The sequence below is a fragment of the Equus asinus genome, chromosome 1 (genome assembly GCF_041296235.1).
Source record: "Equus asinus isolate D_3611 breed Donkey chromosome 1, EquAss-T2T_v2, whole genome shotgun sequence".
In the NCBI taxonomy this organism is placed as follows: domain Eukaryota; kingdom Metazoa; phylum Chordata; class Mammalia; order Perissodactyla; family Equidae; genus Equus; species Equus asinus.
The window spans coordinates 169,826,265-169,843,305 of NC_091790.1; the positions used below are offsets into that span (position 1 = coordinate 169,826,265).

The 17,041-nt window shown below is 40.9% G+C and overlaps 1 protein-coding gene across 2 annotated transcripts in view; it reads left to right on the forward strand.

The window, feature by feature from the left end:
* Positions 1-2,471, forward strand: part of ZNF277 (zinc finger protein 277) — a 110,854-nt gene extending 108,383 nt beyond the window's left edge. For both annotated transcript variants that reach the window (XM_014849981.3, XM_014849982.3), the window contains exon 12: positions 375-2,471. In XM_014849981.3, the coding sequence (XP_014705467.1) occupies positions 375-561 (187 nt within the window). In that variant the 3' untranslated portion in view covers positions 562-2,471. The remainder of the gene's footprint in view (positions 1-374) is intronic.
* Positions 2,472-17,041: the final 14,570 nt, after the last annotated feature.

The following is a 17,041-nucleotide window of genomic DNA, read 5'->3' on the forward strand; positions in this document are numbered from 1 at the left end:
AAAGAACTGGGATCCTTGAGCAGAAATGAGAGGGATGTCATTTTTGCTTCATATGAGGAGGTATTATCTAACAACTAGAGCTGCCCGATACTGCAGCAGGCTGCCTTTTAAGGTAGTAATAAGTTTCTTGTTATGGCAGATATCAAGCAAAGGCTGAATGGCCAGCTAGCAAGGATACGAGTAAGTCTGACGTCAGCCAGTAAAGGTCAAAGTGAAAGTAATTCAGAAGTTGTCTCCCTTATAGGTTTTGCAAAATGCTGTTGAAATTGTTGGCAAGGAAACCTAGCAAAATGATAGTAATATGTACATTCACTTGCCTAGAAATTTTCCAAATAATTTATACTTTTGGTTAATATATCTATGGTTATTTTCAGGTATTATTTTCCAACCTATGAGAATGACACTCTACTGTGTACACTGTCTGACAGTGAAAGTGACCTAACAGCTCAGGAACAAAATGGAACTGTTACCGTCATCAGTGAAGACACATCTAAACTGCATGCTTTGAAACAAAGCAGTATTTTGAACCAGTTGCTACTACATGAGTGCTTGAAAAACTAGAAGAAACTGCCACAGAAGCAATTTTTCATGTTTTCTCCTATGTGATAAACGTGAAAGAATAGTTTAAAGCTGAACATCAGCAAAGGATTAGTCCTTGGTGAAATAAAATTTTAAAAAATGGATATTCTTTTCAAAGACTAAAGTAGAAAAATAAAATGAAGACTTTTTGTATTTGGCTCTAAAGTTTTATTATATAATCATTATAAATGATCTCATTAGATTAATGATTATCTGTAATAAGGAGGACATATAAATCACAAAGAAATGAAATGTTCAAATTATTTATAAACCTAATTTCAACCAGTGGTTTCAGTAGTTTCAGTTTCTTCCCCACAGGCTTTCTTCATCCAACAAGTCAAAAGTTTGACAGATGTGTGCTTTCTGTACTGCATTGGGCAAGCTATAAATGTAGTAACCAAAAGAGGAGCCACGGAGGAAAGGAAAAATGGTCAAAGATCAGGAGAATGCACAGATTGGACACTATTTCAGAATAATCAAGATCTGACTATATTATCATTACTACTTTCTTCTTAGAGTTACCAAACTGCCTAGAAATGGATGTCAAGCCAAATAACTTCACTTTCCCCTACAATGTATATATCGCTAACAGAGAAGTACCATTTTTTAAAAACGAAACCACAATGCCATTATGACATCTAACAAAATTAACAATAACTTCTTAACATCGTATATTTTCAACTTTACGTAGTTGCCTCAAAAAATCTTTTTACAATATTATCACTTACAGAGCAAATATAGGACAAATAGGACAAAATATGCCTCCTGATAAGATGCAGTGAGCAGGACAAACTATCACTTTTGAAGATTCCTCTCCAAAACGTATAATGTGAATGTAATGAAGAAACATCAGTTAAATCCAACTTGAGGAATAGTCTACAAAATAGTTGGCTTTTACTCTTCAAAAATCAAGGTCATGAAAAACAGCGAAAGAAATACTCTTCCAGATTAAAGAAGACTAAAGAAAAATCACATGTAATCCTGGATTGGCTCCTGGACCAAGAAAAAGTTCTTCTTCTGCTATAAAAGATATTAGTTGGACAACTGGCAAAATTTGAATAAAGTCTGTAGTAAATGTTATGGTATTGGTGTTAATTTCCAGATTTTGATCATTATACTCTGGTTATGTATGACTGTCCTTCTCTTTAGAAAATGCACACTGAAGTATTTAGGGGTAAAGGAACATTTTGTTTGTAACTTTTTCTCAAAAAACTGATAAGGATATAGAGAGATAATGATAAATGCAGTAAGATGTTAACATTTGGGTAATCTAGGTGAAGGATATGTGGGAATTCTTTGTACTATGGCAATTTTTTGTAAGTCTAAAATTGTTTCAAAATATAAATTTTTTAAAGATGTCTTTTTACAGTTTAAATCAGGTTTTAAGTGAGATAACATGCATTGCATTTAGTTCATGTGGTTCTTAAGGGTCTTATAATCGGTAACACCTCATGCTCCCCTTTTTTGTTTTTTTTTTTTGTTTTGAGGAAGATTAGCCCTGAGCTAACCGCTGCCAATCCTCCTCTTTTTGCTGAGGAAGACTGGCCCTGAGCTAACATCTGTGCCCATCTTCCCCTACTTTATATGTGGGACGCCTGCCACAGCATGGCTTGCCAAGCTGTGCGTAGGTCCACACCAGGGAACCCCGGGCTGCCAAAGTGGAACGTGTGAACTTAATCACTGCACCACTGGACTGGCCTCTCATGCTCCCTTTTTTAAAATGCCACCTACTTATTAAAGAAACTGGGTCATTTGTCTCACTTTCTGAATTTGTATGATTGTATCCTCTTTGTGTCATTTAACATGTTCCTCTATTACCCATTTTTCTTGCAAACTGGTAGATGTAGAAGCTCCATTAAATTTGTGTTCAAAAAACTTTTTTACAAAAATAATTCGTAAGAGATACTTGTGGTTCCTGTTGCGTCACATCAGGCACATTGCAAAGGGTTCCTGCACTCGGTGTCAAGGTGTGTGTCTGGAGGCTTCCACACCAACAGGCAGTTCTCAGGTGCCAGCAGGGTGTCCAAGAATTCAAGTCAGTTCTGACGCTATCTACCAGAAGATAGAATCAGATTCCACAGTAAAAGGCTCAGTCTCACAAGACCACCCTCCACTTCAGACACCAGCCACAACCCTAGCTTGGTACCTGTGCTTCTGACTGACCGGTACAAACTGGAAGTTCTAACATCCTCCTCCAATTCAGGATGCCAATTGCGAGTCCAGGTTGTTACCCATACTTCTGACCAACTGGCTATAAATCAGCAGTTCCTATGACCCCCTCCTCAGTTTCAGTTAATTTGCTAGGACAGCTCACAGAACTCAAGGAAACACTTAACATTTATAAGTTTGTTAAAGGATATGATAAGGGATACAGGTGAATATCCAAATAGAAGAGAAACTTAGAGCAAGCTAAGGGAAGGGATGCACAAACTTCCAAACCCTCTCCAGGTGCACCACTCTCCCATTACCTCCATGCGTTCACAAACCCAGAAGCTTTTGGGGGGAAAAAAGGGTCAAGAAGCTATTCTTTTGCAATTTTATGGAGGCTTCATTACATAATCATGATTGACTAAGTCATTGGCTATTGGCAATTGAGTCAACCTCAAGCCCCTTGCCCCTCCTGGAGGTCAGGAGATGGGACTGAAAGTTCCAAACCTCTGATCCCATGGCTGTTTCTCCTGGCAACCAGCCTCCACCCTTGGATGGGGTCCAAAAGTCATCTTCATTAACAAACAAGAAATTCCAAGGATTTGGGATCTGTATGCCAGGAACTGTGGACGAAGACCACATATATATGAGAAATATACTTTGGTCATCTGAATGACCAAATAGGTTTTTCTTATAGATCACAATGTTGCACACATAATAACTGATGTGCTGTTTTTAGAGATGTCAGAATTGATCAGTGCATTCAGGTATTGTCAGTCTGATGAATCATTATAAAGTTTTCCATCAGTCTTTTAAGTAACCATTTAGTATCCATTGGTAATTTGTTACCTAGAGCTATTATTTTTTTAGGAGTTACAAAATGTTGATTTTCTAATTCTATCATTTCTTTATGAATGGGCTCCTTACACAGCATATGTGCTATAGAGCACTGGAATCTGAAGTTCTAGTTTACAGTTGTTAATGCTAGCCTGTGTAGGCAGTGCCCCAAGTTGTATGGCCTGTCCAGAGTGTCCAGATTAATCCCCCACCATGTGACCTGAAATTGACTGGATTTGTAAATTACATGGGCTCTGAGCAGAGGCTTTAGATTTCTAAGCCTCCAGCTGTGCAGATACCCATACAAGGCTTTTATTAAAAACCAAGCAAACAAATAAATGGGAGCCTTTATTATAATAAAAATTGCCTAAGTTAAAGACACAAGTTAAATTGTTTTAGAACCAAAGCTTAAGAAGGCAATTAGTCCTGTGCCTAGAACCATGTGTTTCTAGGAATCAGAGTTGTTGAGGAAATCAAGGAATGTCTGAGGCATTTCTAGAATGTGCTTCAGTCTTAACCAGAACAGGAGCAATGGAAGAATGAGAACAAAATGAACTAATTAAGCTTGAGAAGGAGAAAGCTTTTTTGGAGATAAAGTTTTAGAGAACAGATCAGATAAGTATAAAAGGATAAATGAAATTGAAGGACAGACCATCAGATAAAAGGGAAAAGATTAGATGCTTAGGATTTAATTCATCTAAGAGGTTATTTTTTAAATGGGTAGATAGATGTTTTGGGGGTTTTTTAGGACAAAAATAATAACTTAGTCCCAAAGAAATGGAGCGAGAATAGGAACAAAGTCAGCAAACTGCATTGACTCTCCCCGAGGGAGCACAAATATAGGCCACTGTTGGTGAAATACTCTCAGAGCCTCATGGGTCTGGTGAGACCCTGTCCAGGCTGATGAAAGAACCACAGTGCTCTCCAGGCATGAAGAACCCCTCTAGTTCAGAATGAGCAGAATCAGATACTGGGAAGGATGTGTTTTAGATTCTAATGACTTAGCTTGAACTCAAGCAGACAAGAGAATCTAATCTTTGAACTTTAATTTCTCTCTGGGAAATTCACTATGGTAGAAGGGTTGTATTTAAATTGGGGATACCAATATTTTACCGGACTGTTTTTTTATTGAAGCGTCTTTAAACTGTCATATAATCTCTTTGCAGAACCTTTGATAGACTGTTCGAAACAACATGGTTAGACATAATTCCGAATGGAAAATGAAATGGGGAGCTTTCAGCTGGTGTTCAGCCTGCCCATGGAATTACTTCAGTCAATGAATTGCCTTCTGAGGGCAATAGCTACACTCTTCACCACCAGACTCAGGAGAATATACATAGAAAGAGGAGTTGCCATTTGGGTGGGAGGAGTGTGGGGATGGGCTCATGGTGGAGCCGCACTGTCATGACAGATTACTGATCTCCTGCAGAGGAGGTGGTCATACTCTTGGTTGGCTTGGAGCTTAATGGTTAAGCCCAAAGAACTAAGAACAAAAACCTGGGAAACTCCCTTCCCCTAGTATCTTGTTTCCATGGGAAAAGAAATCCATTACAATAACATTCTTGGTTTCTTTCTGCCCCCTCTCACCCCTACGAAGGAAGAGTGAATTTTCTGCCTGGAAATTTGGAGAACAGGAACTAGGCATCTGTGATTCAGCACCTTCCTCCTCCTCTTTCTCTTTGGGATTTGTCTGTCTGCAGAGAGAACACATCCTGTTCTGCTCCTCCATTCTGCAATCTTTAGAGTGGCAGACTCTGCTCGTGCAGTTGGAGGCCGGCAGTTGTCCAACACTGTGGCTGTGTGAATAAGTCTGCCTAACTTTGGGGTTTGGTGTTAGGAAGCTCACTTGCCCATAGCTGTAAGCTGTGTTCTCCAATATTACCTTTATTAGCAATAAAGGTAATTTTTCATCTCCATTTGTTTGACTCATGTATCAGCTGGCCCTTCTAGAAGGTACCCAGTCTGTCAAGGAATGGTAGGTGTGGCTAGGACCACTAGGAAACCAACTCTCGGAGAGTTACCACTAAATACACCCAACCCCGGCAGTCAGGAGGTGAAACAGACTTAGTTCCCTGTGAGACAAAGGCTGGGCAATAAAGCCAGAGGATTCTAGGATATCATTGGTGAGCTAGCTGCACAAATACTTTTTGAAAGACCCTTAGAACTAGGGTTTTATGTTGAGTTCTACCAGAAACAGACCTTAAGTTAAAAATTTGAGTACAGATCATTTATTTAAGAGGTAAGCCCAGGAAATACCAGTTCAGGAAGTAACAAATGAAATGGAAGGAATACAAAACAGCGTGCATTAATGAAGAGGCTGCCGTATGAGAACTGGGCCCAACCTTCCTGAGGATCTCTGGGAGAATGCACAGAACACCTGAGAGTCGCCCAGCACCCGCCAGCTCCACCAAAGGGCCGAAAACCTGGGATGTTTATCCACTTACCCTCATTGGTCATGGGGCGAGGACTGCTCCCAGGGGCATAAATTCCTGCACAATTCCAGCCTGCCTTGCGCATTGATCTAGTGCCCTCAGGAGGCTGCAAGAGGCCCTCGCACAAAGACTGAGGAAGCCACGTCAGGGAAGGGTCCGGACAGTAACTCTTACAACTGTAGATGTTGCGTTATCACAAATGAAACGTTTTATGTGGAGCTTAGCAGTCCTCACAACTTTTCCGTGTATCATCTCACTTGACCTTCAAACAATGTTGTGAGGTATCTAGTCAGGAATTTTTATCCTCATCAAGGGTAGAAAGAGGATGAGACAACTGAGGATCAGTGAGATGGGGACTTGGCCAAAAGAAAAAAGCACAACAAAGTAATATATGACAAAATATATGGGAATTTAAAATGAGATAAAACCAAGTCCTGAACTTTTTTAATGAATGGAGGAATAGCAATTCTTTTTGAGAGGATGGAGTAGAACTTGAATCAGAACAAGATGAATTCTGCAACGTAAGTGATTCGCTGAATTTACATGCAAAATTAACACATCCGTCCACTTCCATCAAGGACATCAAATTGCGGCTATTGTTTGCTTAGTCTGCAAAAACAGCCACCCTACATCCTTGAAGTTTAATTCAACTATTTCAATAAGCTTCGAATGATGGATAGCTAGAGGATTAAACCAGGAGCTGCAGTTGAACTCTTACGCCTTACAATTGATACTTTGAAAAGCTAAAGCATGTTCCATTCCTGATGAGAGCAATTTGCAAGATCGAATGGCATTGCAAGCATGTTAATTCAAACTGAAAAGATTCAACTAAGCTAATATTAATTTCACAGTGTTCTAAGATTCAAGTGAAGCTGTGTCCTTTTGGGTTCTTAAAATCAGACTACAAAAAAACATTTTTGAGGGTATTCTCAATTGACTTCAATATAGAGTGAGCAGTAAATAAAACTCTAATAAAACCATAGATTGTGATTTTGGTGTTTTCATCATTTGGAAAACATTAGAAAAGCAAAAGAATATGCTGTGGTAAATTGTGAAAACTAAAAAGAAAAAATTTAAAAGGGGAGGAGAAAGTGAAAGAGACAAAAACCGAAAAGTTATTAATCTCTTATTCTCACAAAAGGCAACACCACTCCAACACCTCCATCGTTGCCTACAGAGATAAAGTCCAAAGCTTGGCATTTGACACCCCTCAGAGTCTGGACAAAACTACCCCTTCATCACTCAGTCCATCACTAAGCCCAGTCAATTCTGTCTCCAAAATGCATCTCAGTCTCCACCACCGTCCTCTCTGGACTTAACTACTGCAACAGTCTCCTAATTGGCCTCCCTGCTTCCTTGCTGGCTCCTCCAATCTGTCCTCCACGTAGCAGCACAGTGATCTTTAAAAATCCTTCCATGGGGGGCTGGCCCTGTGGCCGAGTGGTTAAGTTCGCACGCTCCACTGCAGGCAGCCCAGTGTTTCGTTGGTTCAAATCCTGGGCGCGGACATGGCACTGCTCATCAGACCACGCTGAGGCAGCGTCCCACATGCCACAACTAGAAGAACCCACAACGAAGAATATACAACTATGTACCGGGGGGCTTTGGGGAGAAAAAGGAAATAATAAAATCTTTAAAAAAAAAAAATCCTTCCATGGTATGATGAACTTTCTTGATTACTTACCCAGCATCCATTTCTCCTTTCTTCCTTTCCTAATACTTTCCAAATTATTCTGGGGAACCAACTCTACCCTTACTAAGTAGCAGCCATGCCATTTGGGATTGACCTCAGCCCTAGCTTCAGCGAGGAGGGCGTCCCGATTGGAGTAAGAACTCCACTGCAGAGATTGGGTTATGCAGAGAGGTACACAGCAAGTCCCTGCTCACTGTGACTGGTCTAGGCTGATCCAATCAGAGTGAGGGTGAGGGATTCTGTCAGAGGACTTAAAGAAACTAGACTCTCCCTTTCCTTGTACAAAAAAGAAACATGTACCCTGGTTGCTGCCAAAGCCATCTTGCAACCTTGAAAGAAACTAGCCCAAGGACTCTCAGAGAAGAGCAAAGTCAAGAGAATTCCTAAGAAACGAAGCCGGATTCCTCGCCTCAAGGCAGTATTCCTCTGGAATTTTCAGTTACTCAGGCCAATAAATCCCCTTTATTTAAACCCTTCAAGTGAGATTTTCTATTACATACAGTGAAAGTTTCCCAGCTAATACAAATGGCTTCCCATTGAACATGGAATCAAGTCTAAACTTCTTACGTGACCCTCAAGGCCCTCGCGAATTGGCCCCAGCTACATCTCCAACCTCATCCCCTGCCATTCTCCTGCATGCCCGCTACTATCCGGGCAACCAGGCCTCCTTCCATTCCTTGACCACGCTTTTTCCCGCCTCAATGTTTTTGCATGTGTTGTTCTCTCTGTCTATATATTCTTGCCTGGGCGCTTTCCATTAACATGTCTTTATCGTCCAGGCCTCAGTTCAGCTATCTCCACAGACTGGCTCAGGCCACTTTATATCCCTACACTAACTTGTTTGCTGCCAGTGCAGTTTCACCTTCAGCAACCCCATAAGGAAAGAAGAGGGGAGAAGGTCAGGCTGGGAGTTGGAAATAGACTTGGATACCACAAGCAAATATTGCATTTGGTCTCTCCCCACTCTCACCTCTGGCAGAAAATTATACAACAGATTTCTGGAGACATCAAATTTTTCTGGGGTTAAGACAGAGAGTTTTATTTCCAAGAATCCCAAGAGATTGCTCCCCATGAGACAAAAGCCAGACTGCACTTTGCTGCCTGCTGTGTGAGATCCAGAAAGTTGTGTGCTGGAAGCTGGTGCGGGGTGGTACATGAGGAGAAGGTGGGAGTGAGGGAGAGCAAGGCATTAAAGACTGGGGAGAGATTGCAGGGGTCGGAGAGCGGGCAGACTTCAGCACTGGAGAAAGTCGAAGAGGGCTTTGAGGATATTTTGATGAACAGTGCATGGTGCACAGATGTCTTCCTTAAAAACCTTCCTTGGGAAACAGAAAATAGACTAGAAGTTATCAGAGATTGGTGGGAGGGGTAATGGGAGTTACTGTTTGATGGTTACAGAGCTTCTGTTCAGTATAATGAAAAAGTTATGGAAATAGATAGTGGCGATGGTTGTACAACATTGTGAATTTAATTATTCCCACTGAATTATACACTTAAGGATGGTCAAAATTGTCAATTGTATGTATATTTTACCACAATAAAAAAAAATGCCAAAAAAGAGATTAAAAAAATAAACCAGCTAACTGTGTAAAGGATGACCTATAGTAGACCAAGCTGACCAAAAAGGAGGCTGGCCCATTAATCTGGTTAGGAGGTGATGAGAAGAGAACTTCAACTAGGCAGCAAAAGTCAGGAAAAAATTCTGAAGGAGAATGGTCAGGACCAAATGCATTTGGTTTAGGACCTACCGAGTTTGAGGCATGTGTTGGTACTGCCCAGATCTCTCCTTCAGGGCTGAGGCCCTCATTCTCCCACCTGTACTTGGTGTAGGTTGATAATGGCCCATAGCTGCAGCCCTTTCTGGGCATTACCCTTGGCCAAATGGAGCTGTGCTGTGCAAGGGGTCATGGGAAACTTGGGAAGAAGTGGTTACTAGAAGAAGGGAGTGATGGGCAGAGAAGGCAATCTGAGAGTTTCTGTTGGATCTGGCTACAGAGAAGTCATTGGTGACTTTGGCAGAGAAGTTTACGTGGAAGGACAAGGTCTGGACTGCGGGGGCATGGAAGCCGCATGGGAGGCAACGAGGAAGAGCTGGACCTGAGTCTTAAAGGAAGGGTAGGGAGTCAGGCATAGGAAGACCTGACAGGCAGGGAAAACGGTGTTATGGAAGGAACCCAGGCTGGGGAAGTCACCCAGTTTAAATGGAGCAGGTCAAGGGGAAGGCAAGAGAGATGCCTGGAGAAGTGAGTAGTGCCAGACATGGCTGTCTTAAATGGTTGGCTCTGGAGTTTGAGCAGAATCAACCAGGCTGTCTCCATAAGTGTGTTTGAGTTCCACTGGGTTCAGGATACTGCCCTCTAGTGGGAACTGGGCATTCTGTCCCCAGACTCTGGACCATTTCCACCAGGTGGATGTTTTGACAGTGGTCCCTTGGACTCCATGTTTATGAATGAGACATATACATTTTCTGAAATGAGTTCCATTAAGCCAGTTTAATTCCTGAGTCATATTCTGTCATATTCTATTTCATATTCTGTCTTATAAACTTGTCTCTAATATATTTTACTTTTGTTTTTCTTTTACTAAACTTATTTTCAAATAATTTAATTCTGTTCTGTGTAAATTGTACAAGAAATATTTCATACATCTATCAATTATTTCCATTGTAACTTCTGCCATTGTAAATTTTCCTTTGTGACCATTGTTTTTATTAAATCCAATTTCCCTAGACAAATATTTTGCATGTCTAAATTTTATCAAGACAATTTTATCCATTTTTTTTAGTCTCTAACAAACTGTGTACTGTGACATTTTAAACATTATCGGTTCTATTTTGAGGAGATTATTCCTTTATAATAAAATTCATAACGACTAGGAAAAAGAATTCTTTGATAAAAATCTGTCATCAAAGTTTCTGGTGTTGGATCTGTGTCCTTTTTGGACGTGCCAGGCAGAGGCAGGCCCTAAGACAGCCTTGTTCGCAGTCCAGTTACATACGGATAAACACAAACCTCAGGTTGAAACTTAAGTGTCTCCTTTTACCAATAAAATTCCAAACCACTAAGGAAAGAGTTCTTTTTGCCTTTCCAAGCTGCTACCTTACAATCAATGAATGGTTTAAGCTCTGGAGAATATCTGGCTTATTCATTTGTAAGATAGCTTTCATCTTTGCACACTATTCTTTCCCTCAGAAAGTGACAATGTAGTTATTTTAAATATTCCTTGAAACCAATGACAGTGTGAATCGTGTTTTTTAAATGCCTTGGTTAGTGAAATTCTTTCAGCCACTGAAATAACCTGGGTTAAGTTATTAAAACAAGTTCCCACCATGGTACACACAATAAGCAGACATAATTAGGTTGACCCGTGTAAAATTCCTTTAATTTTAGCATTTGGAACCTACAAAAATGGCAAATTCATATGGGTCAAGCTAAGATGATTGATTTTACAAGTTAAGGGGGATAAAGATTATCTGGCAGCACACAACATGACAAGAAGAAGATTATTTTTGTGTTAAGGTTGAATTAGAAATCCTCATGTCTAGGCAGTAGATCTAACATCGAAGCCTGAAGTGCCCACCAGCTCCGAATCCAAAACAAGTGACTCTGGTGGACTGGGCAGCCTGCAGTGACCCCAGGAGGCACGCCTGGGCACCCTCCCTCCAAGGGGCTCACTTCTCGCCTCTAGTCCATTTTCCTTAAGCAGCCCCTGCCAAGTGTTATTTCGGAAACTCAGGCCCATGTAGCCAAATTTGCTATTTTTCAAAAGAAGTCAGATATCTGGATTTTTATTTGAAATTTCCTGATTTTTAATTCCTGTGTGAAGGCTAATTCCAGTTTGTGACTCTCGATACAGATGACATGATAAAAGAGGATAGCAAATTCATATTGTGTTGAAGACAGACCAGTGTTCTCAAAAGAAGGGTGGGATGTGTGCACTCAGAGGATACTTTCAAGTTTTTATTTGTGTATATTAATGATATACATGATACATCAAAAACTTTATTTGTGTATATTAATGGTATACATGATACATCAAAAACTTTATTTGTGTATATTAATGGTATACATGATACATCAAAAACACAGCATCTGTATATTAAATGTAAAGAGCAATTTATAAAGAATAGATACAATTTGGAGAGAGAATGAGAACACACCAGGAAAACAGTGTAAAACATTTTACAGACAAAGATGTGGAATCAAAGAAGTTCTGAGAACCTCTGAGGGAGACTATAACTCAACGTTCGCAAGGTACATCTTGGAGTCACAGTTCTCAAACATGGGTGGACTTAAAAAACTTGCTTCAAGGGCCGCCCCAGTGGCACAGTGGTTAAATTCTCATCTTCTGCTTCGGCGGCCCGGGATTCTCCAGATCAGATCCCAGATGCGGACATGGCACTCCTTGGCAAGCCATGCTGTGGTAGGCGTCCCACATATAAAGTAGAGGAAGATGAACACGGATGTTAGCTCAGGGCCAGTCTTCCTCAGCAAAAGGAGAAGGATTGGCAGCAAATGTTAGCTCAGGGCTAATCTTCCTAAACAAAACAAAACAAAACTTGCTTCAGACGCGTATTCCTAGACCTGACACTGTGGTGTTCTGATGCACGGCGTCTAGAGTGGGAATGAGAAATCCGCCTTTTAACAAGTCACCTAAGTGATGTTGAGTCAAAAAACCCATGGACCAGACTTAATAAACACAGGCATATTGTTAGGAGCAAAGGCTCCTGAGTCAAAAGGTCCTCGGTTCAATTCTTGGCTCTGACATTTACCAGCCATGGAACTTTGACGAAGTTAACTTTAACTTCTCAAAGCCACAATTTTCTCATTTGTAACATGGGGATCTAATAACGGCTACCTCATGTTTGTAAAACAGTGCTCAGGACATAGGAAAGGCTTAATAAATGTTGACTATTTTTCTCATGATTAGTTTTTTCTTAAATCCTGTGGGAGGAATGAGGAATGTTTCCAGGGCAAGGTGAGCTGTCATCCTTGTCATCCAAGTTATAAAGAGCCTTTGTCTGAGTGTGACCCCTCCCTTTTGTCACGCCCTCCTTTGTCTGTTCTTTCTCAAATTCTTTTCCTCTTCAAAGCTGCCCTTGATGTTCTTGTTAGCTTGACTTCATCTATATAAAAACATTCAGAGACATGGCTGCTCATCATCCTGATCTATTTATGAATATGTTCAAAATTTTTCTTAATAAAAAGGTTTTTAAAGGTCTTTAGTTGCATGAGCTGCTCCAAACACACCCTCCCTAAGGATGGCTCTGACTAATATCACATAAAATTTAAACCTGGGTGATGATTTTCAGGCACCATCGCTTGAACCTCTTCCACATATGACTCACTGGGAGAGCCGCTGGGACACCGATGTGTCTAAGGTATGAGCCTTATTCATGGCCCTAGCATGGCATTCTCTGTGAAGAACATCAACCATCCTAGCACATCCCGTGCGGGTGTGTCAGAGCTGTCAGAGCTGGTGTTTCCAGGCAGACTACAATCTTGCTGTTGGGATGATCTGGTTGGCCATGTCCTATCCTGGATCCTGGAGCCAAATCCTCAACGCTTGTCAAGACACTCCATAGAAAAAAGTAGATGGTTATAGGAACAAGGTAAAAAGAATGTAGACAGATGAATATTCATTATTACTACTGGGAATGAAATTCAAAGCACATGCCCTAATTTCCATAGCCTAGTGCCAACATCTTTGTAAAAAGGTATTAGATTGAGAAGTATAACTTAAAAATCACCAAGAAAGTTAAAAAACAGATACCAGCAAACATTGAATGCTATACACATATAACGATATTCTATTCTTGAATAAATGTTTGGAAACCTCATTATGCTGAACACAGAAATTCCAACTGAACCTTTCCCCTAAAGCTAATTCTGTTACTTAGGATTTAGGCTAAGCTGCTGTAACAAAAAGACCCAAGGGTACATTGGCTAAACCAAGAGTCTATTTGTCTCTCTCATCATAGCCTTGAGGTGGTCCAGGGCAGTAAGGCTGCCAATCCAGTCAGAGGCAGAGAGGTAAAAGCCCAGGAGTGCATGAGTGTTCATTATAGGTACACACCTCAGCAGTGCACAAGTCACTTCCACTCACACCCATTGGACAGACTTCATTCACAAAGCCACACTTAGCTGCAGGGTATGCTGGGACATGTGGTGACCAGCTGGGTGACCATGTAACCACCAAAACTTAGAGTTCTATTATTAAAGAAAGGGGGAATGGATTTCAGTGAACAGCTAGCTGAGTCTTCCTCTTGCACGCCTCCACAGTAGAAGTGCAGAAACTGGTTCTCTCACTCTTTGTACGACTGTGAGCAAGTTACTTAACATCTATGCGCCTCTGTTTTCTTACGTATATTTGGAAATAATAATAGTACCTACCTCATAGGGTGTCAAAAAAAATGAAATTTTATATATATATATTTTTAAAGATTTTATTTTTTTCCTTTTTCTCCCCAAAGCCCCCCGGTACATAGTTGTATATTCTTCATTGTGGGCCCTTCTAGTTGTGGCACGTGGGACGCTGCCTCAGCGTGGCTTGATGAGCAGTGCCATGTCGGTGCCCAGGATTTGAACCAACGAAACACTAGGCCGCCTGCAGCGGAGCGCGTGAACTTAACCACTTGGCCAGCCCCTGAAATTATATTTTTAAAGTGCATAATAGTTTCCATAACACAATCTTGACCAAAATCCCAAAGGCATTTTTTTGCAGAGATAGAAAAAAACCCTATCCTAAAATTCAGATGGAATCTCAAGGAAGCCAAATAGCCAAAACAATTTTGGGAAGGAAGAACAGAGTTGGAGATCACATATTTCCTGATTCCAATATATTACAAATCTACAGTGATCGAAACAATGTGGTCCAGGCATAAAGACAGACATCTAGACCAACAGAATAGAATAGAGATCTCAGAAACAACATAGGCTCTCAAAACAAAACAGAAACAAAACGAAAAAACATAGAAGCAGACAATAGGTGGTTACCAGAGGGGAAAGGGGTAGGGAGAGAACAAAATAGGTAAAGGGGGTCAATTCTATGGTGACAGATAGAAACTAAATTTCTGGTGGTGAGCCCAATGTGGTGTACACAGATGTCAAATTATAATGTTGTATATCTGAAACCTACACAATGTTATCAACCAATGTTACCTCAATTAAAAAAAAGAAAGAAAGAACATAGTTTCCAGCATGCAGGAGAAACTTAAATGCACCACTATTATCATCATCATCATCATCGTCGCCATCACCACTAAGCCTAAATACAATTACCAGTTTTTCTCTCAGCCTACTTTTCTATATGTTGGATAACGATGTCAGTCATTTAGTTTAGGTTCATTTCTTTATTTATTTGTAGACTTTGAGTTTGGCAAGTGTTGACTAGGTGTTAGGAGAAAGGTGATTTAGGCAGGGGTTAAGTGAGGAAGAACAGATCCCGAGGACTCAACTGACAGAAGCTTTCCTACCTTCCAGGGTTTCTAATAGAAACGAAGGGACGTAACCTTGTCCCACTGTTGGGAGTTGGAGGATGGGCCGAGGTGGTCAACAAGTTTACAGGCAAAGCCACAGCTCACACAAAGCCAATTTTGTTCTGCTAGGGGCTGTTAATAACTTATAGAGGGTCTTCAGAGCATAGGAGTCCAAGTGGGGTTTGCGCTCTTAAATGCCACCCTGCTGGGTACACCTTCAACATCTGACCACACACAGAAGGAAACAAAATGGCTAAAGGGGAGCTTTATTGTGCAGGTAATTTCGGAGCAGACTTGAGGTCAAGGAATAAAATGCCGGACAGACAGCTCCGAGGTCAAGGCCGGGGCATGCATTTCCACAACTGCTTCTGGAGTTTCAGGGGGGCTTAACGAGAGCCAAGAAAATTTCCAAGTGTTTACTGGCAACTATGCCAGAATGCTGGGTTGACATTCTTGCAGAGAAACATTATTATTTGATGTCCTAGGTGGAAGCTGTTTACTTTTTTCTTCCTTGATATAATAGCTACAATTTAAATACAGTAAATGGTAATGGCCAAATTTGAGTTTTAATTCATATTCCAAAAGTGTTAGTCCCTGCTTATTCCACTCATGCCATCATGGAAGTCTCCTGCTGATATTTATTTAAAGGTCTATGTCTGGACAACTATCTGTTTTCAGTCCTACTTTTACCAAGAGATAATTATAAATTCTTCAACCTGTGGGAAGGTGTAACTCTTACAAACACAGTCAAGGAGGAGGTGCCAACTCTTCTTCTCCGTGTCATGTGCCATTGATGCCATCACACATGGATTCTACTAGTCGCCCTTCTCTTCTGGCTCGACCATGCCCAGGGCAGTGGGTGACTGCTCCCACACTTACACACTACAACAGGGAGCTGTCACCCCACTGAGTGCTGGGATCCTGGGTGTCTGCAGGTCCATTCTGTGGAGCAGAGGACAACCTGAGCTTTCCAGAGAATTTATACAATAGAGAGAGTTCTGTCTTCCCAGGAAATGGGCCACGATTTGGGCCATGATGAAAATCAAAAGGACACTTGCATGACCCCCAGCCCCCAAGGAGTCAGAGGATGAAAAGCCTTCAGGTGAATGAGTAGGCAGTAGCTGCAGGATTGCACAACTCTGGATTCCAGGGAACATGGGTTCTGGATGTCTTAGAAAACAATGCGACAAATCAGGGGCTGGGGCTGTGCTATAGTCTCCGTTAGGGGTTAGTAACCTGGGGTCTAGGGCTAGAAGCAAGGGGTCTCTGAACATGAATGGGAAAAAAGGACATCTTTATTTTCACTAACCTCAAACTAAAATTTAGCATTTCCTTCCACTGTAAATGTGGGCAATACATCATGGTATAATTAGCAATGCGTTTGATGACAGAAACCACAGATCTATTCATGTCACACTCAGCTGTCGCAGACATCTCAAAATACCATTTACGCACTTCAAAATTAGTACTTCAAAATTCAACAGGTCCTGGACCCACCACTGGATCTTATTGTTGAATGCATTAATAAAGATGCGTATATATTACTGTATCTTAAAATTTTTTAGTGTTTTTATAACCATACTTATGTTTCATTTTCTTTTTATTTAATTTTATTTTTGAAAAATGTTATTTTGAAAAAAATATCATTCATAGCCTTCACCAGGTGGCAAAGGGCCCATGACACATGAAAAGCTTTAAAAAAAACAGGAAAAAAAGCCCTGGTCTAGAGTGAGTTCACCACTGCACAAATCGTGGGACTTCTCTCAAAGACTGTACACAACTTCAGAATCCTACTCAACACACTGCATCAGGCAGCTACCAGCGATCAACTGGAGTTGGCCTCTGAGATGACCCCTATTTACCATCTCTGGTCAA